This window comes from Drosophila eugracilis, unplaced genomic scaffold (assembly GCF_018153835.1).
Source record: "Drosophila eugracilis isolate 14026-0451.02 unplaced genomic scaffold, ASM1815383v1 contig_353, whole genome shotgun sequence".
Lineage (NCBI taxonomy): Eukaryota > Metazoa > Arthropoda > Insecta > Diptera > Drosophilidae > Drosophila > Drosophila eugracilis.
Genome location: NW_024573209.1, coordinates 2527626 through 2554155, shown reverse-complemented (window position 1 = coordinate 2554155; position 26530 = coordinate 2527626). Strand labels below are relative to the sequence as shown.

At 36.8% G+C, this 26530-nt stretch overlaps 3 protein-coding genes across 8 annotated transcripts; 2 read left to right on the top strand and 1 right to left on the bottom strand.

Annotated features, from left to right (window-relative positions):
- Positions 1 to 87: 87 nt before the first annotated feature.
- On the top strand, positions 88 to 1096 carry LOC108105895 (ankyrin repeat domain-containing protein 49). The gene is made up of 2 exons (XM_017212678.2): positions 88 to 320; positions 381 to 1096. The coding sequence occupies exons 1-2, from the start codon at positions 185 to 187 to the stop codon at positions 890 to 892; spliced, it is 648 nt and encodes a 215-aa protein (XP_017068167.1). The 5' UTR covers positions 88 to 184; the 3' UTR covers positions 893 to 1096.
- Positions 921 to 1974, bottom strand: LOC108105896 (dynactin subunit 5). The gene is made up of 4 exons (XM_017212679.2): positions 1839 to 1974; positions 1456 to 1755; positions 1161 to 1391; positions 921 to 1031 (listed from the first exon to the last, which is right to left on the bottom strand). Exons 1-3 carry the CDS (start codon positions 1884 to 1886, stop codon positions 1170 to 1172), a joined length of 570 nt encoding a protein of 189 aa, XP_017068168.1. The 5' UTR covers positions 1887 to 1974; the 3' UTR covers positions 921 to 1031; positions 1161 to 1169.
- An 8447-nt stretch (positions 1975 to 10421) lies between these two features.
- LOC108105844 (dual oxidase maturation factor 1) lies at positions 10422 to 24686 on the top strand. Of its 6 annotated transcripts, none has more exons than XM_041818627.1 (9): positions 10428 to 10738; positions 11846 to 11995; positions 14111 to 14267; positions 15707 to 15906; positions 16423 to 16480; positions 16600 to 16734; positions 22833 to 23264; positions 23350 to 23938; positions 24066 to 24686. In XM_041818627.1, exons 6-9 carry the CDS (start codon positions 16710 to 16712, stop codon positions 24106 to 24108), a joined length of 1089 nt encoding a protein of 362 aa, XP_041674561.1. In that variant the 5' UTR covers positions 10428 to 10738; positions 11846 to 11995; positions 14111 to 14267; positions 15707 to 15906; positions 16423 to 16480; positions 16600 to 16709; the 3' UTR covers positions 24109 to 24686. The 6 variants fall into 6 exon arrangements, with proteins under 6 accessions (XP_017068097.2, XP_041674561.1, XP_017068095.2 ...); XM_041818628.1 differs by having other exon boundaries at positions 10432 to 10738; positions 15707 to 15901; positions 16419 to 16480; XM_017212605.2 differs by having other exon boundaries at positions 10438 to 10476.
- The last annotated feature ends 1844 nt before the right edge of the window (positions 24687 to 26530 follow it).

Genomic DNA, 26530 nt, shown 5'->3' with positions numbered 1-26530 from the left:
TTAAAAAATCAATAATTACCATCTTAAGATACATATTTTTTTGAACATGGCTGTACTTGCGGAACATTCCGAAATAACCATATTTTCTGAAAGATTTCTTTAGCGGCTTGGAAACGGTCACTTTAACGAAAAGAAAACAAAATTATCTTTAGTTTAAGCTAAGTCATTGAATTATAGTAATAAAATGGGGGATTACGACTCAGATGATGAAAAATCCCAGGTGGAGAAGCTGCGGTACGCGAAAGTGCCGCGCGGAATGTTTGTAAGTGGCTGGGATGACGATGCCGACGAACTAATCGAGGAGGACAAGAATCCACAATGTAGGTACATTAATTTACTGGAATAGTTTTACATAAAAGGAAATGTGTTTTGCCATTTAGCCAGCATTGAACGCATGATCCTCTGGGCGGTGAATGAAAATCGCCTCAGCGAAGTGCGCGAGATCCTTCGGCTGGATGCGGATGCTGTGAACTCAAAAGACAACGATGGATATACGCCGCTGCACCGTGCTGCCTACAACAATTTTGTAGACATGGCTAAGTTACTGCTCCAACATCGGGCCGATCCCAATGCTCGCACAGAACTAGGATGGACACCCCTGCACTCCGCATGCAAGTGGAACAACGCGGATTGTGTACATTTGCTGCTGCAATTTGGCGCTGATGTGAACGCGGAATCGGAAGGCAAACAGACGCCTCTCCACATAACCGCCACAGTATCCAACTGCCGCAATACGGCCACAGTTCTGCTGTTGAATCGGAATATAAAGCCTCGCAAGGAAAATAACTCTGAGGAACTGGCCTCTGTGATCGCCCGGCGCACTGGCATGAGTTTCCCCATTTTTGAGAGTGGAGAAGAAGCCTACGATTGTGAGACGGGTCTAATAGATTAACTAATGAACAGCCAAACAATGTGCATAATTGTAGAATAACTAATATATGTTTATTTCATAAATAATCTTTCGTAACGGGCTGGTTCCGGTATTCACTTTATGGAATTGGGAGATATCTAAGATATGTCAGCATTTTAACCTGTGAGGAAATATAGAAGGATAATCTCAATAAATAATACGTAGATTCAAGAATATTGCACTTGAGTTAAAGCTAAGTTGTTCTTTAATCTCACTAAAAGAGTTAAAATTGTTAAACATTTGATTGTACCTATTACTTTCAGCTAGCCGGTGCTGGTGTTCGTACGAAATGCTCGTAGAATGACTTTGTGTAGTTGATCATCTCCTCCTGCATGGCGGCGGGTACAAAGTATGGATTTCCCTGACCACCCTCAATGGTTCCTTTCGCTGTGTAGCGCATGTAGCTGGATACAGTTGTTTCTGGAGGTAGTACAGCTCCATCCTCAATCACACAGCAGTCTTTTAGCACACAACGACGGCCCTGGAAAGTGGAAAAGTCATGGCATTAGTACATATGCAAGATATATTTAGTTTGTGAACCTTACAATGATGGCATTCTTGCCGATGTAAACACAAGATCCAATGGTGGCCGCCGAAACGACTGCTCCTTCGCCCACGAAAACATGATCCCCAATATGCATGGGGAAAAAAGCGATTCCTTTGCTGAATTGTTTGTACGGAGGTCGAATCACAGAATCTTTGCCAATTACACAGAACCTCCCAGTTCGTACGTTGGCCAAATCTCCGCGGATTATGGCACCGCTTTGGACAATTACTTTTCCATTTAGCACGATATTCTGAGATCCACATAGTACTGTGTGCCTACTTACTTTATTCCCGGACGCCTGTAAACAAATTTTTTTTGGGCATGATGAGGTCATCCAAAGTTTCGGTTATACCAAGTTCGGAAATCACTATAAAAACTTACTGTCTCCACGTATTCATCTTTACTGTAGTATGTATCCGCAATTTCCATGGTTAAACTGTTGCTTTTTTAACTCTTTTCACTAAATAATAAAATTGCAATTTGCTTATGTTTTGCCTGCTGAACGGTGTGACCAGAACACAACTAATGTGAAAACAATATTAGGTTGATAAGGTTTCTGTCTCAGCTATGTGCATTGCCAGGTAATCAGTGTGACCAAAATGTGACACAATCTATAATTGAACTACAAATGTTTGAGTCTCAGTTAATATCTGAGACTTTAACCTGTGCAGTTCAATCAAAAAACGCGCAAAATTCAAATTTGAATATGTTCCATGGTAAATCATATTTAATTTCCAGTGTAATGCATTTTCATTACATCTTATTAATAATTAGACGCACGCGAGGTCTTACAAATTACATACTGCCTTCGAGAGTGCATGGAAAACGCAGGTGTTTAACCCATAATGACCCTGAACTTTTACGTTATATACTACTCGTACGTTAATTCAGTAATCACGATGCAGATTAGACAGCTGCTCTTCACAGAGATTTCCAACTGTTGGTAGAATAAATGAAAAAAGTATATAATTGGGTTCACAGCTGGTGGGCTTTAAAACGCAGCCAATATGAACCCCCTCCCATCGACGGAATGACCTCCGGGATTTGAAACTTCCCGCTGTCCAACGCTCCAATGATGTTCCAATTAATGCTCTTTAATAATCGCAACCCAGCCCCGTGGGCTTAACCTTCATGGGGCACGCTCGAATGCCCCCTCACGAGGCGGCGGTGGTGGTGTTGGCGGCAACTCTGGCTAATCATAGTAGCATTTTAATTTGTTTATGTTTGCTTATATTTGTCTTGCTATTTTCTTCGTTTGGTTCTTCACCTTTTGCAGAAGGTACCGAGCCATTGCATATGGTAAACCATTATGTTTTCCCAATTTAAGATTGCAGTGTGCTGCTAGAATGTAAATTAATTGGTACACTCAAAAAAATAAGTTACTGTGATGGCAAGTATTTCTAAAAATTATATACCGCTTCTAAATTATATATTTTTATTTTACTAGAAAAATTCAAAACAAATTTGTTTAATTAAATTAATTTTTTTCACACCTGACCTTCAACGCTTGAACTATCTGAACTTTGGCATTAATGCTTTTCTATGCCAATTATTGCTAACAATTGTGGCAGCCTTTGAAGAATCCGCCAAAAGCAAAGAACAGAAATCGTTTAGCCTTCAGCATGAAAAACCGCATCGAAATCTATTAATCTGTTTGCTGTTTGCACTTTTGAACTTAAGGTTAATAAACTTGAACTTGAATAATGTTTGGAAATTAATTGAGTTGTGTGCACATACACAGCTCTCGAATCGGTTGATCAAACAAATGAATTTCAATTTGTTTAATTTTGTTTCTTTAAATTGTGTCTATTGTTGAGTGTGATTTTCAGCAAAGAGATGTTGGTTATTAATTAAGACCTATACTTAAAGTTTATGCTTTAAATTATCATAAAGAGTTTTATAGTTATCAGGGATCTTAGGCAATATCTATCGAGATATATTTTTCAAAAAACTTCTTACTTCTGCCGTTAAATAATGGTTATTTTTACACAAGCTTGTAAGTTAAGAACCCACGGAAAAATGCGGCTTTATAGTAACCTTCAGATTTTTGTTTTTTTTCCTATTCTGTTCAATTTTTGTGACTTTCTCTACCATTAATTAGAAGTCCAAGGGCGCAAAGGTCTTGACTTCATAGAACGTGTAGTAAAGTGTTTGCCTTACACTAATCCAACAGCGCTCGATGAAACTCTTCTGCCACAGTTCGACCTTGACGGGCCATAAAGGAGGGGGCCGCAAGCTATGTATGTAAATATTTACAATAGCCAACTCATCCGCGACCTTGATAATTGGTTATTGTTGTATGAAGTGGCTTTTGTTGGAAATTCATTATTAAATGGCTAATCAAGATCAAGAAACACGCACTCCAAGATATCCGCCTCAGCCCTTTTCCACCTCCTCCCGAAACGAGGCTCACGATCTTGGATTGATCTTGATGCTTTTATGGCTTTAACATTTTTTAATTGCTTTCCGCGAGTGAAAACCGGCGGCACTGGATCACATAATTAATAAATGGAAATTAATCTGAATCTGAAACAATGCCAGTGCTATCCAGTTCGAGTCGAAGCCATGTCATGTTTAATTGAATAATTGCAAATAGTTTTACATGCATATATCTATAAATATATATATAGGTGGTATATGGCCAAGAACAGCTGAGTTATAATAATGCAACAATGAAGGAGAAACGACAAATGAAATTAATTGCAATTAGCAAAATTGAGAAAATATTTACTGAGTTTATTGTGCACAAGGTGAGGCGGAGACAGAGAATGTTGCATAATATTTTCACTTTTTGCATGGCGACTCCAAGTTGACCGACAAAAAACAAAACAAGTTTTTTGTTCAAGTCTTTTGTTTCAATCGATAAAATGTCTCTGTAATTGACAATTCGTAGACAAATGCCTATGTTTGTGTGTGGTTTGTTGCATATGTATGTGTTGATGTTCGGTTTGACAGAACAAAGGTGCCTATCAGAATCTCGGAATGTGAGCATTATACCTAGAATTCAAGGATCTTTGGAATAGTCAAGTTTTTGTCCATAAATGGCCAACAAAGCCTAGCTAAACTTCTCTGGAAAATGTATAAATTCAGTATAAAAAGATGATTACTTTTTCTGTTTTAATATAATATAAAACTCTTTATAAATCATGGAATAATTTATAAGTAATATTCAATTATTTGCACCTTGAATAGTATAGCATAGGAATTCCCCAACGACTGTGAGCTAAACATATTATTTCCCAGAACTACTGGTTAATGTGTAAAAATTAAATTAAATTTCTAAAAAGTTTTTGTTTGAAATATTACGGTTGGACTTTAGAACAATTAACCATGTTCGGCGTGGCTGGTTCTCCCTCGACCAAACACTTTTCAGTTTTTCGACTAATTACAGTCATTACAATACTATATGGCGACCAAATGGCTTCCTCATGTCAAGATCCCAGCACAAAATGAGTAGCTCGCGATTAGCTATGAAGTTGGAGAACTCAGTTCAAAAGCCGAGTTCAAGAACTAACTAACGATTTTCTGACAATGACAGTAGCTGAGAGCCATAGTGGGGGAGGGGGTTTTCTTAACTTGGCCAAAGTTGCCAATGTTTGAGTTAAACGCCAGCAAACAAATAGCAATGAAAAAATTGTGTGAATCGGGCAAATGAATGCGCTTTTGATGTGGCGAATATTTATAATACAAATTATATGTACTTATTTTGCTACCACCCACCGCACTATCCCTTGTGATATGCTTGGATGGGCGTGGCATGGCTGCAATTTTTTGTTGCTGTGCCCACGAAAGCGACCTCAGATTGGCCAAGTTGTGCTAATTAAAACATTAACTCCAGCCCGAGGCTGAATTCGCATTAAATAACGATTGTCCATGTTTTTGTTGCTGTTTTTCGTAGCTTTTTTTTGTTGTTGCCAAAATCGATCAAATTCAAATTTCAAGTGGCCCCCGTTTGGTACACGAAAAAATAAAAACCAGTAGAGAGTTAACTGTCAAAAACAGCAACGCACGACAACGACAGCAACAACATTGCTGACAACAGCAACTACAGTGTGGTACATAGTCGTAAATCACATTGTTAAGCTAATAGCACTTGGTTTAAACATGAAAACAGATTTTTGAGAAGTTTAACTGGGAAATGATGATCAAGAAAATAATAAAACGATCAAATAAGTTTTTAATATAAAGAATTTCTCACACAGGAATTCTACGATTTTTAAGGTTTTAAGTTCTGTGATATAAAATTAATGCAAATCAGGTACATATATTATATATAAATAAATTGCATAAAATTTATAATAATAAATAAGAATAATATTCTATAATAAATATTTAAGTATATTTAAAATACTTATTCCATGCTGTACTTTTCAAAAACTTTATTTGTTTTACGCTTTTGCATTGTTCCAATTTTGATTGCTCTATTGGGCTACGTTTTTTATTTTTCAATTTTTTTTTTGCATGCGGGCGCTAATAGTTTTGAACCTGAGGAGAGACCTGAGAGACCTAAAAAATAAGCCAAAATCAATTTTCGACTTTGTATGCCATGGGCAAGGCTAACCTCGAGACACGAGCCACGATTTAGATTCAGTCTCGTATTTGGATCGGGTTGGATTTTTGGGGTATTAAACTTATATATAGTTTGATTCAATTTTGATTTTATTTTGTTGTGACTTGTCTTGTTTCCACTTCCTTTATGCCTTTCAGCGGGTTTGATAAAATATGATAGCCGATCGATATCGTTTTATAAGCCCTCCAACCTACTTGGCAGAAAACAGGTGATTAAGTCTCTTGTGTCTGTCAGTTGATTGAACTTTAAAGGTTTTCCACCTGGCCACTCGAAGACTCAGTGTCATATTTTGGTTTTTGGTTTCTTACTGGGTGGCCCCTGTTCGGTGGCTGATTGACAATGATTGACAATCAAAACTCCAGTTTGTCCAATATGTGAAGTATATATACATATATATTTCCATATAGGTAGCTGGGCTTATTATTATAGCCAAGGCTTCCACCACGAAGTGTGCCTCGGAAGTTGTTAGTGGGTGGAAGTAATTAAATTTGATTTTAAACATTCGATAACAATGAGTGTGGCGGTCAATGGGTGCTATGTAATTAATTTGTTGAGGTTCTGTGAACTAGTAGCAAGGGTATCGCCACGAGGCCAATAGGTATTGGTATTTAGAAACGCTAAAGAAATCATATTCATTTAAATCGAAATATTTTGGTTTGATATTTTAAGGGTTTCATTTGAATCCCATCAAAATATTACCCCATCAACCAATACTGAAATTAAACCTCAATTAATATCAAAAAAACTTAAAAACGAATGAGAACATGATAAGTAATCAACACACTGTTTTTAATTATAACCAAATCTTTCACTTGGCAACTCCATCAAGGTCGTACATGTGGCGCCTTAACACCTTTTAAGTGCCCCTTTCCATCAACTGCCACAATTAGCCTCCAGAACCACCCAAGTTGTGTGTGCCGCCTGTCACATCATCAACGCGCTCGTCAAAAGGCAAAAAACACAGAAAAAAAAATCCACAGAAAAAATTATATTAAAAATTAATTAAACAAAAAGCCGCGACTAATGTGAAAAACAATATAAAACACATTTGGCGCGTGCACTTGACCTTCCTCATTCCGAGCGGTCAAACCAACAAAAAAAAGGGGGAATTCGGGGGCTGAAAGGCGGTATGCATGCCGCGTAATACGTTGGCCACTGTTTCAGCTGGAATTTCAGATTTTGAACTTCATGAATTTAATTTGTGCGTAACGTATGTTTTTTTTTTGGTTTGTTGCGCTGTCGCTTGTTTATAGTTTGTTGGTTTGAAATCAAGGCGAGTGAATCGACTGAATTCAATTTCGGTGACTGTGGCCGGCTTACATGGCGTATGCGCAACTCGATTAATATATTACTATGCGTTTGGCGGAGTGCGTGTGTAATTGTAATTGACATTCGAGTTGATTACTTCCTTATTTGGTTTTAAGTGAGTTTTAGTGACGCATAGTTTGCTTAGCATGGGAAAACCTTTTTGGAGCATGAAAGCAAATCGGAATTTTGTTTTTTACACAACGTTTTTAGGGAAATGTAGGAAGTATATAATTAATTTAAAGATTTTATGTTAATGATGGATAAATTTTATATAAGAAAGGTTTCAAAATCATAAAAAAATGATAAAAGGCAACTGTGTATAACTTAATTATCTTGCTAAAATAGTAATATTCAAATCGTGTAATAGTTTAGTATAAAAAGACATTATAAATATACATCTTACCTTAATTAGCTGGAGACCAGCAGGTTATTAAAAATCATAGCTTATTCATAAGTCCTATATATCTTCTGAATAAATTAAGAAAAGCGATACCCATACCCATTTGTTATAGCAGGCATTGAATCTTCCATTAATATCATACTACAATTACCATTCCATCGGCGGACAACAATCTCCCATCGCATCGCATTTAATGCACTCTCATCGCCCTGAACGGCAAAATAAACCGACCTTGAACTTGGGTCTTGGCGATTGCTAAGTAAGTACGAGAGCATCAGCAAATCGCTTTATTTCCATTATAATTTTCCATCACATTACATTGCCCTTTCCCTTTTTGCCGGCGGTCTCAACCGCTGCCGCTGACAGCTGGCAGTTGAGTTATGAATGCTTTTAGCGGAGGTTCACAGAAACTGAGTCAGTCGAGCACAAGTTCCAAAAAAACGGCAATAAAAAAGAGAATACGAAAAATACAAAATAAATCCAACTGAAAGTGACCGCCGCGTGGCTTGCATTCCTGATATGGGACACGTACTTTAGTAGTAGTTTTTCGGTCCATATTGTCAGTGGTTCTTTTGGCTCTTTTGGCCCAGGGACCAACGACCGTCCTCGATCTAGGCATTCCAACCTAAAACTTTAAGACGGCGACATATCCGTATTTAATTTTTCTTTGGGTGAGCAATACCATTTATGAACGGTAGCTGCTTTTTGCGTAGCTCAGAAGTTACCTTTCCTTGTCGAGTGATTAATTTTAATTTTTTCGTTGTTGTTCGCTTTTATTGCTGTATAATTTTTATTAACTGCTTGCAATCAAACAAATCAGCGCGAACAAGAATTGTTGGTTGTTCGAAAAAGGGCATTTCATGTTGGCCAATTCCCGAGCAGCTGCAGTCGTTGACCGCTTCGTTCTGACCTTGCTTTGCGAATTTTCGTTAAATTAAGTTTTGTGGCTAACCACTGGTTCGGGATGCTGTCGCTAGAGTTTGTTTTTCAATTTTTCAGATTTTTCTGGTTTTTATCGCCCATCAAGGTGATAGGTTTGCATATAAATGCCGCTAGAACAAAAGACTTTGGCGACGAACTCGCGGTGACTAAACGTGTGTGTCCGAATTTATTGTGAGAACAGTTAAGAGAGTTGGTTTTGCCGCAAGATATTCATTTCGATGGTTATGAATCACTGGATTGCATAGCGGAAGTTGATTCGATTTTAGGTTTTTGGCAAGGGGGAATTGGGAATAAAATTCCGTTTACTTAAAGAAGATTTAAAGAGAATTCTTAATTCATTCAAATTTTGCATTGAAGGCAAAAAGATAAACATTCTACTATTCATTTAAAAGGTGTAAAGCCTTGTGCTTTAACCTAGAACTTAATTATTTTATGAAGCGTATAATTACGTAATTAATATTTTTAGTATGGCTATAATAAATTTATTGACAATAAAAATTATATAAATTTCCTTTGTAATATTGAATTTATATACCATTTAATTAAAAATTGTTACGGCTTTGCTATCAATGAATAATATAGTTTGTAAAGTATTAGTCATGATTTTTTTGATTAAATTGAAATAAAAATTAATCTGCAAATTTGTTATGTAATTGTCCAGAGTTCTAAGTAGGATTCTAACGTTTCATTTATTACCGAACTTACATCAATATTTGCTTTTTTCGTTTGTGAGTTTTATGGCTAATTTGGCACATCATAAAAGATTCACTTCCAAAAAGAAAAATAAACAAAATTTATCATAGTGCATGTTGCAGAGAAGTGGTTTTAGTGTTGACCAGCCAAATTTGCAACTGTCAAGATGCACGAGATGAGATCGCCGCCGGAATGGATTGGCGGGACATAAACAGAGAGATCACGGAGGCTAACTTGGCGATTTGGCTTGGCGTTGGTGCGTGGCACGGTAGTCGCTAGTAAAAATTCAATTAGCAAATTAAATAATAATTACCAGACGGGTCTTTATGCTAATTCAATTAGCAGTTCAACAACTGGTCAGCTGCAAATAATTAAGAAAAATTAATAATGCTGCGGGGGTTTTAAAGCCGGATTGGTTTGGATTGAATCTTTGTTTGGGAATTTCATTCAAATCGGAAAAAAATCAAATTAAAATCTGCAGTTTAAGCTATAAAACTTTTATCTTCTTATACGTATTTACCTGTACTATTATCAACAATGTGTTGTTATTAGAAATGCTTATTACTAGCGCATTATAGTTGGGATAATTTTCAGAGTAGTCATAATAGGTTATTATTATAATATAATAATTTAATATTATTATCATATTTTTGAAATCATTGCAAATACTAATATAAATTAGATCACAGCTGTATAGACTTGTGGCCGCATGACAGGTGCATTTTGTTAGTCTCACGTGGCTGATTAAAGTGTATAATGTGTTTGTTATATACGCGAATAATATAGTGTGAGGCCAGGCCCAAGATGAACCAGTTTGCCGCTCGAAAGTGTGGCAGTCTAGAGTCGGACAAGGTCCCGGATCAGGAATAGCCCTGGCCATAAAGCCCAAGTTCCCTGTCGGATTTTCTGAATTTCTGACTTTCCGACTTGACTGCTTCATAAATTCACACTCACTTAAGCCTGCAATTAGCGGTCGACCAAAAAAGCTCCCGTCGTTTTCGAGCTTTGGCTCTCTTCTTAGCTCTCTGGGGAGGTTTTGTTATGCGCTCAGCGCTCTCAGGCAATCAGTTGATCGACGACAAGCTCTCGAAACGGACGCAGATTTTGTAAGTCGCCGTCGCGCATGCGCAAACTTAAATAACAAAAAAAAGAAAAAAATTAACGAACAGCAGCGAAGACGAAATCGAATTGTGTTTTCATTTGTTTGCTTTTGTTTTGTTTGTGTGTGTTATGCCATGCACAAAAACCCCATGCTCGTAAAAGTTGGAGAAAAATCAAAAATTCGGAATCGAAAATTCAAAACCTAAAATAAGTTTGCCAAAACAAAAAGAAACCGCAAAAGCCGCGTTATAATAACACAAAATAACGGTATAAAGTTTGGAAGCTCATCTAGTTATTTGTACTTATGCTTTGCTCGCCTCGTGGTTTTCTGCATAAATAATAATAAAATATAAAAAGCAAACAACAAAGTGTCGAAAAAAACCCAACCAATTTGCGGGCATATAAAATATAATTAAAGCCAGCAAATTTTTGCCATAAACATAAAAAAAGTAAATCAACTTGGCCGCTATTAAGTGTTGCAATTTTATTTAAATACAGCAGAAGTGTGAAATATTCAGTGCGTTACAAGCCTTTCAAATAATTAAAATAAATAAGTTTCTCTGAAGCAATATATATAAAGGTTTCGCTATCAGTTTGGATAAAAAATATAAAAGAAATTAAATAAAATAATTACATCTTTCGGTTTTTGAAACAGAAAAGTCACTTAAAAGCTGCCTAAAAACAAAAGTAAAAAAACTTGACTTGAAATTAATCATTAATTCTTGATATTCATCACAGCAAAAATAGAATGCTTAACAATGGGATCATAAATAATTTATTTTCTTGGCCAACCATAAGTGTCAGAAATCCATCAAATGGTTGCCGAAACTTAAAATAAACCAAAATCTAAAAATAAAAAACAAATCAACAAAAAGAACTTTCAAACTTCTGAATAGAGCCGCCATTACATAAGTGTTTGTGTGAGAGATTATGAGTGTGTAGGTGGAGGCGGGAAAATCGTGTTGGTAATTTCTAATGAATAGTTTTCCCTTTGGGATTACTCAACACATTGATTTTCGAACCCTAACAGAACGTATTTTAAATTTGTCAAGAAGCTTGAAACGTAAATAGTTTCTTAAAAAAAGTTCGATTTATAGAGCTAGAAAGAATAGAAGAAAGAATAATAGAAATAGTGATTCTATATCGCAAAGTTGTCATTATTTCAATCGCTTCATACAGGAGTATAATTTTTTAATTTTTATTTTAGAATGCTACCAAAATTCTACACCTGTAACTTATTTTGCCTGTGAAAGACCCACCATCTTAAGGGTATATCAAATTTGGCTATTTAATTTTCTTCCCGATTTCCCCTCTCTGTATTTTACTGCCTTCCCTTTTGGTTGTCATCGCATTTGTATGATGTTTGTGCATCAGGTTGATTTTAGTGATGCGTTTTGACTCTGTAATTTCCATGGCGGGTTGCTGGGATTACTTCATCTGCCGTTTCATTTCCTATATGGCCAGATGATTCAACGCCAAACTGACCAGCGCAAAAATAAAAACACAAACTACAGCTGAAAAAACGTAAGAAAAAAACGAAAAAAATTGCACGAAAAAGCCGGTTGAAGGCAACTCTTACATATTTACACGCACCAGCGCTCATTGAACACACGCCGCCAGCAGCAACAACAAAACTAAACAGAAAAAAATAGAGAACACAGTTAGATACTTAAAATTATTTATATGTTGGATATGTTGGATCTATTATTTGATATTTAAATATTTAATGAAAATAAAGAAGAATAATAAGTATATATTATAATAGACAAATATATCACTAAATCATGTAATTTTTCCTTTCTCTGCATTACAACAAATCCGAACGAAAGCAAAAGCAAACAGGCGACACAGAAACCTGTTGTTGTACCTCTTGGTGGCTTTATTGCTATCTCTGTCTCGTCAAAAGACATTTGCAGAGTTTCCAGCTGCGTGTTGATTATGTCAATTTCATGTTTGCTTCATTTCCTCAACACACCGGTAAAGGTGAGAGCGAGAGATGTAGTGAGCGGAAAGGGGAGCGGCAATTTCACTTTCGTTGGACTTGAAAAAAAGCTGCAGTTTATCAGAGAGTGAGAGAGAAGTAGCAATAGTAATATAGGAGCAAGAGAGAAAAAGGCTAAGAGAGAGCAAGTGAGAGTGAGAGTACGCATAGCAAGTGGGCTGCATACGGTGCTTTGATGCTGCTGCTGCTGCGTCACTTGCTTTGTGGGGCGTTGCTGCACAGTGGGTCTCAATAATAAAATTGTCACTGATTTTAATTCTAGATAATAAAGTTATAAGATTAAAAATCAAAGTCATTTTATTATTTAAAAAATCGGTTTAATAGTCGTATGAGTAATCTCTACTAAAGTTATTGGGCCTTGGATTACTTAAGACAGAAGGGTTATTTTGGTTTTTAAATAAATATATAAACAAATACCAATTTTTGAGACTTCCTTAATCATCAAAATCTAAGTAACTGCCACACTGTGCGCGGGCATCTTTTGTGTGCTGCTTCGCCGCATATTTTCCGTTTCGTTTTGTAACTGTAATGTCTGTTTTTCCCATTGTCCGATTGTTGTTGCCTGTCGTTTTGCCATTGTTGTTGTCGCCTTTGTTTTCGCTTGTAACGTAATAACGTAATGTGCTTGAAGATTTCCACATGCAATGCGTCGCGCCTTACGTTTTGGTGCCAAGTCCATCGTCGACGTCGACTTTTATTGTTTTTGCAGGCAATTGAGCTAATAAACCGACGCGAATCATAGCGACTTACAAATTCCTGTCCGAAAAATATGCGAAGGTCAACCAGCAGCAGCAGCAGCAACAACATGAACATCGAACATATAACAAAAAAGGCCGAGAACACCCCCAATTCGATTTTCATATATGTATGCACATATTCGCACCTTTTCCAGCAAGCTGGCTTGGATTTTACGGGCTGTCAGCTTGGCGAAAAATTCTAATTATAAATGAAACAATTTATTACCGGGTTTTTAAAATAAAATGCAATTTATGTGCAAAGTCTGGCGGCGGCGGACTTGACTAGTTAAACCGGTTGACTGCCAGCAGCAGCAGCGGCAGCCGCAGCAGCAGCAAAAACAAACTCAATGGGGGTGCAAAGCGGCAAGTCGGCAACAGTAAAATGCAATTGCTAGGAAAAACATTTTTCGGTCGTTTAAAGAATTGCTGCAAATATTTTAAAACTATTAAGAAAATATTAAACAAAAGACATTTGCCTAATGAATTACCATGTCTATTGAATAAAAGGTTAAGAAACATATTTATGACTTAAGTAGATATAAATTAATAATAAGAATAGTTAGTGTGGTATTTTTAGGTAAAGTAAATATAATTTAGGGATATACTTTTTAATGGTATAATATAAATATAAAAATAAACATACCTAAAAATAAATAATCAAATTAAGTCAAATAAATCAAAGAAAATAATAAAATCTCACAATAATCATCATTAATAACTTAAAAATATATTTGAAATAAATCAAACCGTTTAAAGTCAAATTATTAAATACTTGTTCGCAGCTGTGAAAACAAGAATATTTTTTCGGCAAAATAATTCAACGAGTGTAAGTGTAAAATTTGTGCCTGGCTTTATTATTTTATTCATTAATCATAAATGCAAATTTTCTTGATTGTTTAGATTTGGCTTAACGGCTAACTCGAAGCTATAAATTGGACATCAAAATTGGATTATACAAAAAATAAAGATAAATAAAAAAAAAAAAAAAATACAACAAAGTGAACACGAAAAGTTAATAACAATTATTTTGTATGCCGGTTTCTTCTTGACAAGTTTGGTAAGTGAACTTTAAGACTTGATGAATGGGACTGAATGATAAAACGAATGTTAGATGATTTGTTGCCGTAATATACGCCAGCTAATGAAGAAATAATGGTTTAGCAAACAAATTTAAAAATAGGAACAATAAAATCATTGCGGAACTGGCCAACTTTATAGCCTTAAGGCACCGATCTTCGTATAATTCTCTTTCTGATTCCACATGCTCGCTTGCCCTCGGGCCACTCAACTTTCACAACTCAGAACTCGTGCTCAGTGGGAAAACCCAAGTTAAAAGTATATTCTGAGGCTAAGCTACACATGTCTGTATAAGAAACTTACATCCGCGTGCCTCTGCACGTAACACGTTGCGTATGCGCAATTCCCATACCCCTTTCATTAAGAGATATGATGAGGGTACTATTAAATTCAAAGCCATTGATGATTATTTACCAAAGATGATGATATATTAACGACTTTGATAATGCAGGAGATTAGGGGATATACCTATAATAGCTTAAGGCAAAAGTTTAAGACTTTCCTTGGTAAAAATAATAAAAAAAAATAAATGATATAAATATGTTGCATAAATCGAGTCTATCTTAGATTTCAAATTGAATGTTGTTTTAATCTATATTTCCTACCCAGTTATCGGAGACTCTGTGATACAATTATATTGTCATTAGCATTTGTATATCACCTTTTGCTAGGGTATTTACAAAATCGCTATGATCGCGTTGCCATTGTGTTAAAGTCATTCAATTTTATCGACACTTAATTATAACTTTTGCCTACGTCATTGCTTCAGAAGCAGAAGTCAGCAGTCGGAGCTGATGATGGTTTCTCGTCGGTTTCAGTTGCTGTTTTGGTTTCTTAATTGTTCAAGCCCCCACATGGAATCTTAAGATTTCGACGTAGCTTTTTATTGTTAATTTGTTTGCCTTTAGATCCGGTTCTAGGTCTCATTTCTGGTTTGTTAACTTTTTTGAGCTTCAAACATAACAATTTTTTAGAGCGACTAAAATGAAATTCCTTTGTTTCAGATTTGTTTTCTAGAAGAACGTAATGCTGTCTTTCGTTATTTTGATTTTTACATTTCCGGGTTGTTATGTATATACTTGAAAGAGAGATGCAGCCAATGCACTTAAAGAAATATTTGCATATTTTTGTTGTTGTTGTTTAGCAAACTAATTTTGCATTGAGCTGCCTGTCACTTGAAGCTAAAGTATCTGCTACCTAAAAGCTTAGTCACGAATTGCAGATACATGGTATCTTTAAGATGCGAGATGAGATCAGTTGAGCCGAGTTTCGCATGATTTTGCAATGCAAATCTTTTTAATTGAGTGCTCTTGCAAAATATCCACGCAGATATATTCATCAAATTAATTTTTTTGGCGTTTTTCGCAGTATTATTTATGATATTATGATTTCTGATTTTTTATTTTTATTTTTGAATAGATCCCACAACCCGACATCAGCAACAGCGACCAGCATGAAAGGCTGGTTCGACGCGTTTCGAGACGATGGGGGACCAACGCTATATTCCTTTTCAAATCGAACACCCGTCACTGGAGACGTCTCTATAGTAGCCGTCTCTGTGCTCTTTGCCACATTTTATGTGGCATTTTTAGTCATCTTTCCAGGGTGTAAGAAAACAGGTGAGTGAAAAGGTCCTTAAAGGACTTCAAAAAGTGCCTTCAAAATCTATTTTATTATTTCTAAGTTAATTTAAACATAGTTTTCTTTGAGGTACATCCAATAAATGTCAAGAAAGCTCGTTAGTTCAAGATAATAAATATATTTTACTATCTATATGCTAAGTTATTGTCTATTTATTACAGTATCATAACACAAGTCCAACTGGAATCAGTTTTCTCACGCTGTTGCCAGCTGGTCTGTTTAATTGAATTGTGCCAACTGCCTGGCATGGCCGTAATCGTCGGCACGTTTCCAACAGAAGTCAGATAAATCTTATAGCCAATGTACATATAATACCTCTAATGAGAGACCCAAAGGCAAACCCGTTTTCCTATAGGCGCGCCCTTTTTTCTTGTCTATTGGTTTCTATCGAGTTGTTGGCTTTATTAGAGCATTGCAAACATTGAATGTTATTCGATTTTGATTTTTATTCAATTTAAAACTAAATCAAAATTTATATATCTTCTCGTTCACAGAAGTTCACAACGTTTTCGACAGTCACACTGAGCCTTTTCGTGGGTCTAGTCATACTAAGTGAGTAGAATGACCTTCAATTATCACAATATTATATATTTGATTTGCATCGAAAATCAACAACAACAACAATACTTAAAACCTGGGAAACGTTAACGTTTCACGTCTTTATCCAACAGTCACCCGCCTGGGATCCGCGTGGCATGTGGCACATGCAACCATCATCGCGCCATACAAAGCCTTCTCACGCGAGAAGCTCCCAGCGCGCATCGGCACCCACATTGGCCTCATGCATGTCAATGTGACGCTGACGGGTAAGTTTGCCAATCCAATCCCCATTCTCCATACCCCATACCCCATACCCCATACCATCGCATCCAATCCAATCCGATACGATCCGATCCAATCCGCCAACAAGTAGGCACTTCTGCCATGGGTGAATGGGTTGTCATATTTGATTATATCGAAGTCACCGATGCGGTTCTCGTGAGCGGCAGTGGAGGTTTTTAAGTTGAAGTTGAAGATTAAGGCAATTTTTTATTGGAATTTATATATAGATTTCTGAAAAGTATTTCTTAAAAATTCGTAGAAAATAACTTAAGAAATAGTTTAACATTTTTCCCACCCTTTCTCTTACTCGCTGATTGAATAGCTTTTGTGTTTCTTGCTTATTTTTTAAATATTTTTTCATGTCCAACTGAGTTTTTATATTCGTTAAGCCAAATAATACCCAATCGTCTTAGTTTTATTTGTTGATTTTTTAGTTTTTAAGGCAGGTAACGTGCACGCCCCCGTTTTTCGAGGCAAACCCCGATGGGAGAGATAAAAACAACGAACGTCAACGAAAACAATTGAGCAATTTTCATTTCAGATTTTAATAAGAAAAACTGAATGGCTGCATGTACGAGTATATATAAATTTTAAATTAAAATTGCTACTTTTTTGGGTAGTCAGTTGCATTTGAGGGCTCGACTTGAGTTAAGCTACTGGCTAATTGATTTCAAAACTCTGGCGTAGATCTTTTTGCGATAGTTTTCAGTGCCTTTCGTTGCCGTTGTTGTTGGTGTTGTTGTTTGACTATCAAACGCCGTGTGGGCGGTGACGTCAGCTGCGGTTTTTGCTGCCGCTTTGTTTGTTGGCTCCTGCCAAGTGCCAAGTCAAGTTGCATGTCACGATTCTTGGCAACAATAGCGACCAACAGCAATAGCAACAACAAATTGAAATGCCACTCGACTCGCGCTCAGCTCGACACCTGCGGAAATATTCGATTCCGAATAGCAAACGCTCTTCGAGGAGGCCTCTATGCACACACCACATACTATGTATATCATCAATTCAAACATATGTATATTCGCCGGCTTGTTTGATTGTTTGCTCGTTTCACTCACTCACTCACTCGCTTGGCTCATCGAAAAGGTGAAATGCTTTTGTGTTCGAGCCGTGGCTACCTTAGACCCCAGCTGATTCAATTGGAATGCCAGTTTGAAGTCAACTCGAGCACGAATAATCCGGAGCCATCCAATCCTATCAAATGCTATTCTCCATTCCCCACTTACCAAAAATCCGGTCACCATCAACTGTGCCCGTAAAAGCTGTGAAGCCAAGCCGTTGGGGGGTAATATTTGGCCCAGTAGCAATATTTTTTTTTTTTTTTTTGTATTTGCAATATTTGGGAAATCTAAATATTTGGTGTGCAAGTGGCTTGTGGCTTTGGGAGTAGGCTAATTGGACCCATTAAGTGTTTGGTCTTTCGAATAATGTCTTCCAGTTTTAGTCTTTTACGTTTGCTAACGATTTAAAATGTTTGAAGAAAGATTGATTTCTGGAATATTTTAATGCATTTCTGATTTGACAAAAAGTTATTTTCCATTTTGCAATAATGAGTATGGATTTTCCTGATAACCTTTTCAGCAACTTAACTTCCCTAAAATCCTGATATTTTGTATGCAATTAAGTTTTTGGCTTTCTAATAATTGGATTTATGCAGTGTTATATACTTTTTAAATCATCATTCATATCTTTAAGATAAAACTTGTAAGTTCCTAGAATGGTTAAAATAAGAACTTTCAGGTTAATTGCAAAATAATAGCTAAAAATGATTTTATAACATTATTGTAAATTTCCAATTTAATCAATAAAAAGTTTATTATACATTTATCTCAGTGCAAAGCCCACTATGAGCTGTGTACAGAAGTACACATATGTATATACATTAATATATATATTTGCCCTGTTTGCCTCTTCAAGTGTTGGCTATGGGCATTATGTCGGTTGCCATATTGGTTTTGACTAATACAGATTTGTGGAATATACATACCTGCCTGCCCCTTTCCCTAGGGCTTGCGAGTGTTTTTCGGTAGCATTTTCCCCGCCCTAGCCTCCCTCCCGGAGAACTCATTGAATGACGTTTGGCAAAAGTGCTTCACGTGTTTTCATTCTCTATTGTTGCTGGTTCAGATATTCAGTGGGCGGTTGATGTTTCGTCGTTTTTCGTTTCGGTTTTCTGTCTTTTGATAGCAAAAGGGCAAATGTTGCTTCAAGTTGACAGCTGCTGCTTTACGAGTATTTCTTGCTTGGCAAACGCTTTTCCTGGTATGAATTTCGATTTTGATTTTGAATATGATAATTGCGCATGTCAATTGGTGAGTGGTAGTTGGATATGTGTACGGCTTAGTCTATTTGCCTGACAACTTAATTGTTGCACTCGTTATGAGTATGGCTTAAAGTTACTTTTCATGTAGCTGGCTTGGTTGGTTTTTCAATTGTGATTTGAAGCATTTTCCATTGCCAAATCAAAGTCAGGCAAATGTCAAATTCGGGTGTTAAAATTTGAGTGCCAGTGGTTTTGGTTTATTCAGACCAATCATGATGATCTTTTTATAATGATGATTACTTTATTTTTGTTAAAGCCTTCTTTTTGTTTTTTTTTCTCTGTACTTTTTGGGCCAATCTGCGGTGACTTTTGTGCACTTAATTATATATCATTATGACTTTTGTGCACTTCCATTAGTGTTGCATTTTTTTTTATTTTTTTCCGATGCGGTCTGGCATTTATTGGAGTCTTCAATAGGTTATATAATATATATATATAGATCCATCATTTCTGCCGATTGTGGGTGTGTGCTGTAAGCTCAATTAACTGCTGCATTTAGCCAACTTGCTTGCGGGCTTAGACACCAATTGAAGTGCTGGATTAAGGGTACCAGGTGTTGCAGTTAATTGTGATTGGCATCGTTATATGCGGTTTTATTTCAATTCATTATAAACCCCTTGAAATACGATATGTCATGCATTTCAAAATGTACTATCAAGAAGAATTTTTCCTTAAAAATTTAATAACAAAAATGTATTTGACCCTTAAGTGTCACTCTTTAATGAATGCTAAGCTCACAATCTACTAAATTAGAAATAATTCTATTTATACAATAGTTAATTTCTTCGCGAACTGCCTTGCCATATGGGTTTCAGACATTTCTTGTTGCTTCTTAATGGAGATGGACATGGGCTACTCACTCTAACAACGCTCTTCGCAGAGCAAATGACAGAAATGGAACATTCATTTATTTTTGCAGACACATGACGACTGCTGGATGTTGATGATGGGGTTTTGAGGAGTAGTAAACAAATTAGAGGAAAAATACGTTTCAGCTCATTCATTGTCTATCTTTTGGGGTATTTTTGTGTGTGTCGTGTGCCTTTGTCTATTGTAAAGTCATGATTAATTTAGGTTTTTTTTTGTCTTTATGCTGCCGCTACTGCTGCTGCTGCCAAATTGTTAAAAAAAAACTCCTTCTCTGTTTCTGCTCTTTGGCCAAAAGTAAACACGAAAATCAGCATAATCATCACTTAAAATTATGAAAAGGCATAAAAATGCTTAAAATTTATTTATCTTTTTCTGTTGCTGCTGCGGCTGTCCATACTTAAGCGCGAGCTACCCAACATCATCGTCATCCATCTCAAGTATCACGTAGGGAAACATCAATTTCGTATACCAGAGATATGGTAATTTTTTCATATAATGTTGCTATTGTTGTTTTAACAACTTTTGGCTCTTTTTCGAAGAAGTTATAAGTTTGCGGAAGTTTATTTCTGTTCTGGGCGCTAGCAACAATAGAGCATTGTAAGTTGTTAATGAACCAAGTGGTTTAATGATACTACACCAAATTATCATTAAATTTTAAGGAGTTTGGCTGGAAAAGATTTTCCTAGTCATTAATAAGGCTGAGCTGGCATTTTTTTTTATTATTAACAAATTAAAGTTAATTTATCTTTATTTTAGCTCAATTATTTGTCAGATTTATCTTGGTTGCTCAGTGATTTTATATAGCCAGCCAGCCCCTTTACCTAATCTAGCATTTTATTGCTTGTACATTTTAAAAGAGACCAACTCTTACTTCCACCTTTGCTAGATCTGTATCACTGCTAGCCATAAACCAAGTTTAAAATCAAAAGAGCTTAGCAATTACCAATTCAAATGGTCAAAGTGAATTGAACCGGTTCAACTTGCAGCATTTCCACGTCCGATAGAAACAAGTCAGTCCGGTCAACTACCACCAACTGGGAAATCATAACGATTGTCGTCAGTTTAATGACTCCCAACACCATCGATCCACAATGTGCGTAGACGGTGCGTAGACTTGTGTGTTGACTTATAGACTTGGCTTAGGTCGGGGTTGCCATTTTCGGTGCAGTTTTTAGTCTCAGCGGAAAAGAGGGGGGAAACCGGAGGCCAGGCCAAAACCTTGTCCCGAGTCGAAGGCCAAACCTCAAAGCATATATAACGTATATATATTATATGACAACTTTTGACGATTTATGTAATTTATTTACATTTTTTTGTGTGCGGCGCTGAGTTTGTAATTTGTAAGCTTACTTCGACTGTAGGTAGCCAATTTTGGGTATAAATTCAGACCGCTTGCCGGGTTACGTTTCTCTAATGAGTCATGAGGTTCATTGAGGTCTTTGAATAGTATAGAGCGTGGGAATATTTATGGAAGTATTAAGTTGCGAGTTTTTTGTCAGATAATAAATAAATACCAAAAAGTCAGTTAAGGAAGTAATGGAAAAATTCATTTTATTTTTAATTTTTCAAGTCATCTAAAAACCAAAACTGAGAGTCGAAATCGATTACTTATTTTGCTTTTGTTTATCTTTCAGAGATTCATTTTGAAGCTTTTAATTAAAAATTCTCGAGCTGCTTTTAAATCCACTCTGAGCTTAAAATTATATTATCACTCGGTGCCAGACACTATGGCAACGTGATCAATTCCATGCCAAACCAATCATATATCATTTAAGAATTTCTTGCCGATGAAGACCCCTTTTAGGTTTGAAAGATTAATGATTTTTGCATAAAAATATTTAAAAAGCTTTTAGAATTAAAAGTCGCCAATTTCGCGGATTATTGTGGGCAGAAACATTAATTTGCATTGTGTTCCTTTTATTGTTTTATTTTTTATTTTTGGGAAAGGAAAAAACATTTGAGTTTCTCTTCCATTCACAAAATACGCCATTAGTCAAATTTCGTTTCTAATATTCAACATGCGTCACATGATTCTGCATCTTATGGTAAATTTTTGTTTGTTGTCTTTTATAATGGAATTAACCAATGCGGAATCACATGGCTAAGTTGTTTGGCCGCTCGAGAGGTGTGCAAAGTTGTCTATAAATTATGCAAATGAGTTTGTTTATTCGTTGAGCATTTTTCTTTCCGCTCACTCTCTTTTCAAACGTTGAAGTAGTGGGCAAAATAAATACAAACAAATTGCAAAAAAAACGGGCCAAAAGCGCGTGCGGCGTAAACCGGAAAATTTTTTGACAAATTTTTATAAAATATGCAAACAGCAAAAAAAAAATATCGGAAAAATAGTACTTGTTGCACATTGATTATGCGATTGGGTTGTTGTAGTTGGTGTTGCACTTTTCAAGCCGCTCACTTGAGTCTGCTTGTGTTAGGTTAGCTCGTTTAAGCCATTGACAATGAATTGCCAGCCAAGTGAGAGGAGCGGCCTGAAAAATCAACATATTACGCATACGCAGCGTGGCGTAGTGAGCTTAGGCGCAACTGCAACCAAACATTTCCGCCTGCAACAGGAAATGAACATTTGATTTTTTTTTTTTTTTTTTTTTGTGCCTGTAATTGCTGTGAAGGTTATGTGATCGAGTGCAATTTGAAGGTGTTGGCAGTTGGCATTTGTCAGTTAGCAATAAAAGGTTCTGGCTGTCAAATGGTTGGGGCATGTCATGATTTTAGCCACATTTACATGGTCTAGTTGGAAGTGAAGTGAGCTTGTCTGAGGGGTTTTGAATGAATGCAGTTTTTGGGTGATTTACGGATGTTTTATTTGCTTTTCAAATTCTGAAAATGTAAATTGTAAAGCTGTTAATTCAATTTTTTTCTATATTTTAACAGCCATTCCCATTGGAAACTGGACACCACCTGATATTGACTACAATGAGCGCTTCACCTGGGAGGGAGCCAATGACATGAGTGCCAACTATCGCCATGCCCTACAGCGCGGACTACCTTTTCCCATATTAACCGTGGCCGAATACTTTAGTCTTGGCCGCGAGGGATTCTCGTGGGGTGGACAGTATCGGGCCGCTGGATATTTTGCGAGCATAATGCTCTGGGCCTCGCTAGCCTCGTGGCTGCTGATGAACCTGCTGCTGATAGCCGTTCCTCGATATGGAGCCTATATGAAGGCCCTGACCGGAGCTCTGTTGGTCTGCACCACGGTGGGCTATCATTGCCTACTGCCAAAGCGACCATTATGCATCTACCTTGAGGGCGGACGCCTGGAGTTCCATTTTGGCTGGTGCTATTGGCTGGTTTTGGTGGCAGGTGAGTAAATGGCTGTCATATTTATAGTCAATCAATTTGAGTTAATAAAATTTTAAAATATATTAAATTATATATTACTTTTAAGGCATTCTCTGCTTCATTGCGGGTGTTCTGATCTCCATAATTGACTTGGTTTGGCCGCACACCTTCTCCACGGTGCTGGAAGTATACTATGGCACTCCCTATGATCGACACGTGATCCTGGAGGAGTCCAGTGATGTGCGGTATCGCAAGCCTCGCAACAGTCGCAGCTTGGAGGATCCACCTGGTTTGGGGTCTCGCATCCTGCGCCGCCTTAGCTCAAAAGCCCGTGACTTGCAACCGGGCACAGCACCACGGCGAGATAGTCCTGCCGGAGTGTCTGGCAGTGGAGGAGTGGAGAACAAAGGATTCCAGTCGGATGCCCCGAAGAGTCCTTGGAGATATCCCTTCCGAAGGTCGCAACAATTGGCGCAGCAGCAGCAGCACTCGCATCCGCTGCATCAGCATCCGTTGCAGCAGCAGCATCATCAGCACCACCACCAGCAGCAACTGCAGTTTGTGGGCGGACCTGTGGTGCAACATCCCATGCATCATATGCAGCGCACCATGTCGCAGGACTCGGGATCCAGCATTGCCTCAGCAGCCGTGCAAATATCCCCGCTGCACAAACATGCTTTGGCGCGAATGTTGCCGTAAGTTCACAGTTTTACATAAAGTCACGTTCCTATTATTAGGTAGTAAATATGGTACCTAAAAGAACTAAATTTGAAATGTAAAAAAATATTTAAGAGCTCTCATGATTTCATTTTCTCATTACAGAAATCCCCCAGTGGAGCGTATTCGGGACATGGATCACTGGTGATTGCCATTGGACAAACCATAAAAATCGACTATTTTTATTGGGCTTAATTCTTAATCTTGACTAATTGGAAATAATTTAAAATCAAACAAAACTTAAAAAACAAAAACCATTTGTGATAATTTCTTAATTTAAACAAGACCAATAGGATGGAAAATATTTAATAATTGACAAGATTACATACTTTTACTTTGATAAACATACATTTATAACGAAAACGATGTTAAATTTAAATATAACTTTAATTAAATTATTTTAAATGTTAAGGCTAACCTTGTAATAACGAACGATGGATCAAATTTAGCTATAAACGTGTTTTAGTGATGTTCATTTGTGATAAGACAGTCCTGCCACACACGTTAATAAGTACGAAGAACACAGGAGGAGATTGGAGTTATGACAAAAAAAAAAATAACAGATGTTTATGTTTAATTAGTAATTTATTATTTGTAATTTGAATTCAATGCCAGTGTCTATAAAGAATAAGTTAAAAAAATGTGTAAAATCCGTTTAAGTTTAATGTTTAAGCTTGACAATGTTTAAAAACGATAAGATTCGAGATCATATACGATGAACTAAAACCCTTTCTAGTTTTAATTTGGGATATAAAATTTTTATGGAAAGCGAGAATGCAGAAATCTCTTTAATGTTTTTCTGTGATCTTTTAAACCATAAATCCTCTGTTTTTGGTGTGCTTTCTTAGACTGCCTAACAAGATTTTATTCTCACTTACTCCAGTCAAATAAATCAATTATCTCAGCTGAGTATCCTTGTTAGAGGAGTGGTTAAAGGAGGGCAGGACAAAGCATTGCAAACGAGTGCAAATAAATAAAAACAAATAAAATGTACTTCATATGCAAGGCGAGCATAAATAGACAGTTATTTTGCTGCCACCCGCTATACACCAACCACCCACCTCTATCACCCATTTCCCATTTCTTCCAGCGGGAGCAAGCGAGAAGGGCAGAGCGATGTCCTGTGTCGCTATCGCACGCTTTTCGGTTTAGAGTTCAAGGAATCAAGATTTATGACATTTTTATTACAAAAACGAGCGCAGTAAGTTGTGGGCGGACTGGCTTTCCTGCCCCATCCCTTTCTGACTCACACATTCTGCATCTACGCTGACTTCAAAAATATGCAGCCAGGCGCGTCAAGCCATTATTTGGACTTGGGCCTTGGAAACGGCAAGAGCTACACTGAAAAAATTATGAAATATATATATATATATATATTCATTTTATATATAAAGTTTCTGGTAAGTTTGAAGCATGTATAATAGTAAATTTATTGAATTTATGGTAAGCGCATAATACATTCCCCGAAATGTAGACTACATTTTTTTAAGTAGATCTAAAAAAATAAAATTGAATTCTTAATAGTAAATTTTGTCCATTTTTGTTAAAATGTATTTTATAAACTTCTTTAATGAATCATTAATTGTTCCCAGTGCATTAGCCTACGCTTGGGCTCGGACTGGGAAATGCCGCCGCATGCAACGGAAGGCGCATAATTCACAAAACAGCAGGCGATACTGCAGCGCAACGGAGGAGCCAAGGGATGGAACCAGTTGCCAGAGCCAAATGCAATAGGAATCCTGGGCTCAGGATACAAGAACACCACCTTAGGATGCTTTTTGACTCTCAATTTTAATATAAACAAATTGCAAACGTTCTTATTTATGACATTTTTTCCTCCTACCTCTTAGGCATCTTTCTGTATTTCTTCTCAATTTTTTCTTTAAGCTTTAAGGAAAAAGACATGAGAAAGGTCAAATTTTTTGTGTATGCTTGGTTATGTGTATAAATTTGTAGCATAAATCTGTTTAAATAAGAAGTTCGGATATAGCTGATGTTACAAAGATTTTTAGATGAAAATGGTTTATTGCTAGGAAACATACTGAACTTTTTATTTTGAGTGACATCTTTAAGGGCAAGTTTAAGCACACCCATCAAAACTAGTCAAGTCCCTTTAACCTCAACTGGCTTTTCCATTTTCAATCTAACCAATGTCAAAATCCCTAGAGATTTCAGTGACATACGGCTTAATGAGTGCCTGACCTTAACCATTCTTCCTATCCGTTCACTTGCCTCCCAAATTGTGCTGCATACTTTTGCGCATGGAAGAAATTCCATTAACAATACGCATCAATTTGCATCGATCATTGTGGGGCTAACAATACGTCCAATATGCCAAACAGAAACAATGGGGGCACAAATAAAATAAAATCGAGTTGCATTCGTGGGAGTAAGATAAATTCTCTTGGCAGCTGTGCTAACGAGCAGCCCCGGGGAATGCAGGGATGAGAAGGAGTTGAGGACTTATAAGAGGGGGTTATAGACTTTTAGTCAAGGCAGCAACAGCAGCAGCAGAAGCAGCACTGCAAACAAGTATTTGCTGAGTAATGCCAACGCTTTTATTTCGCGCT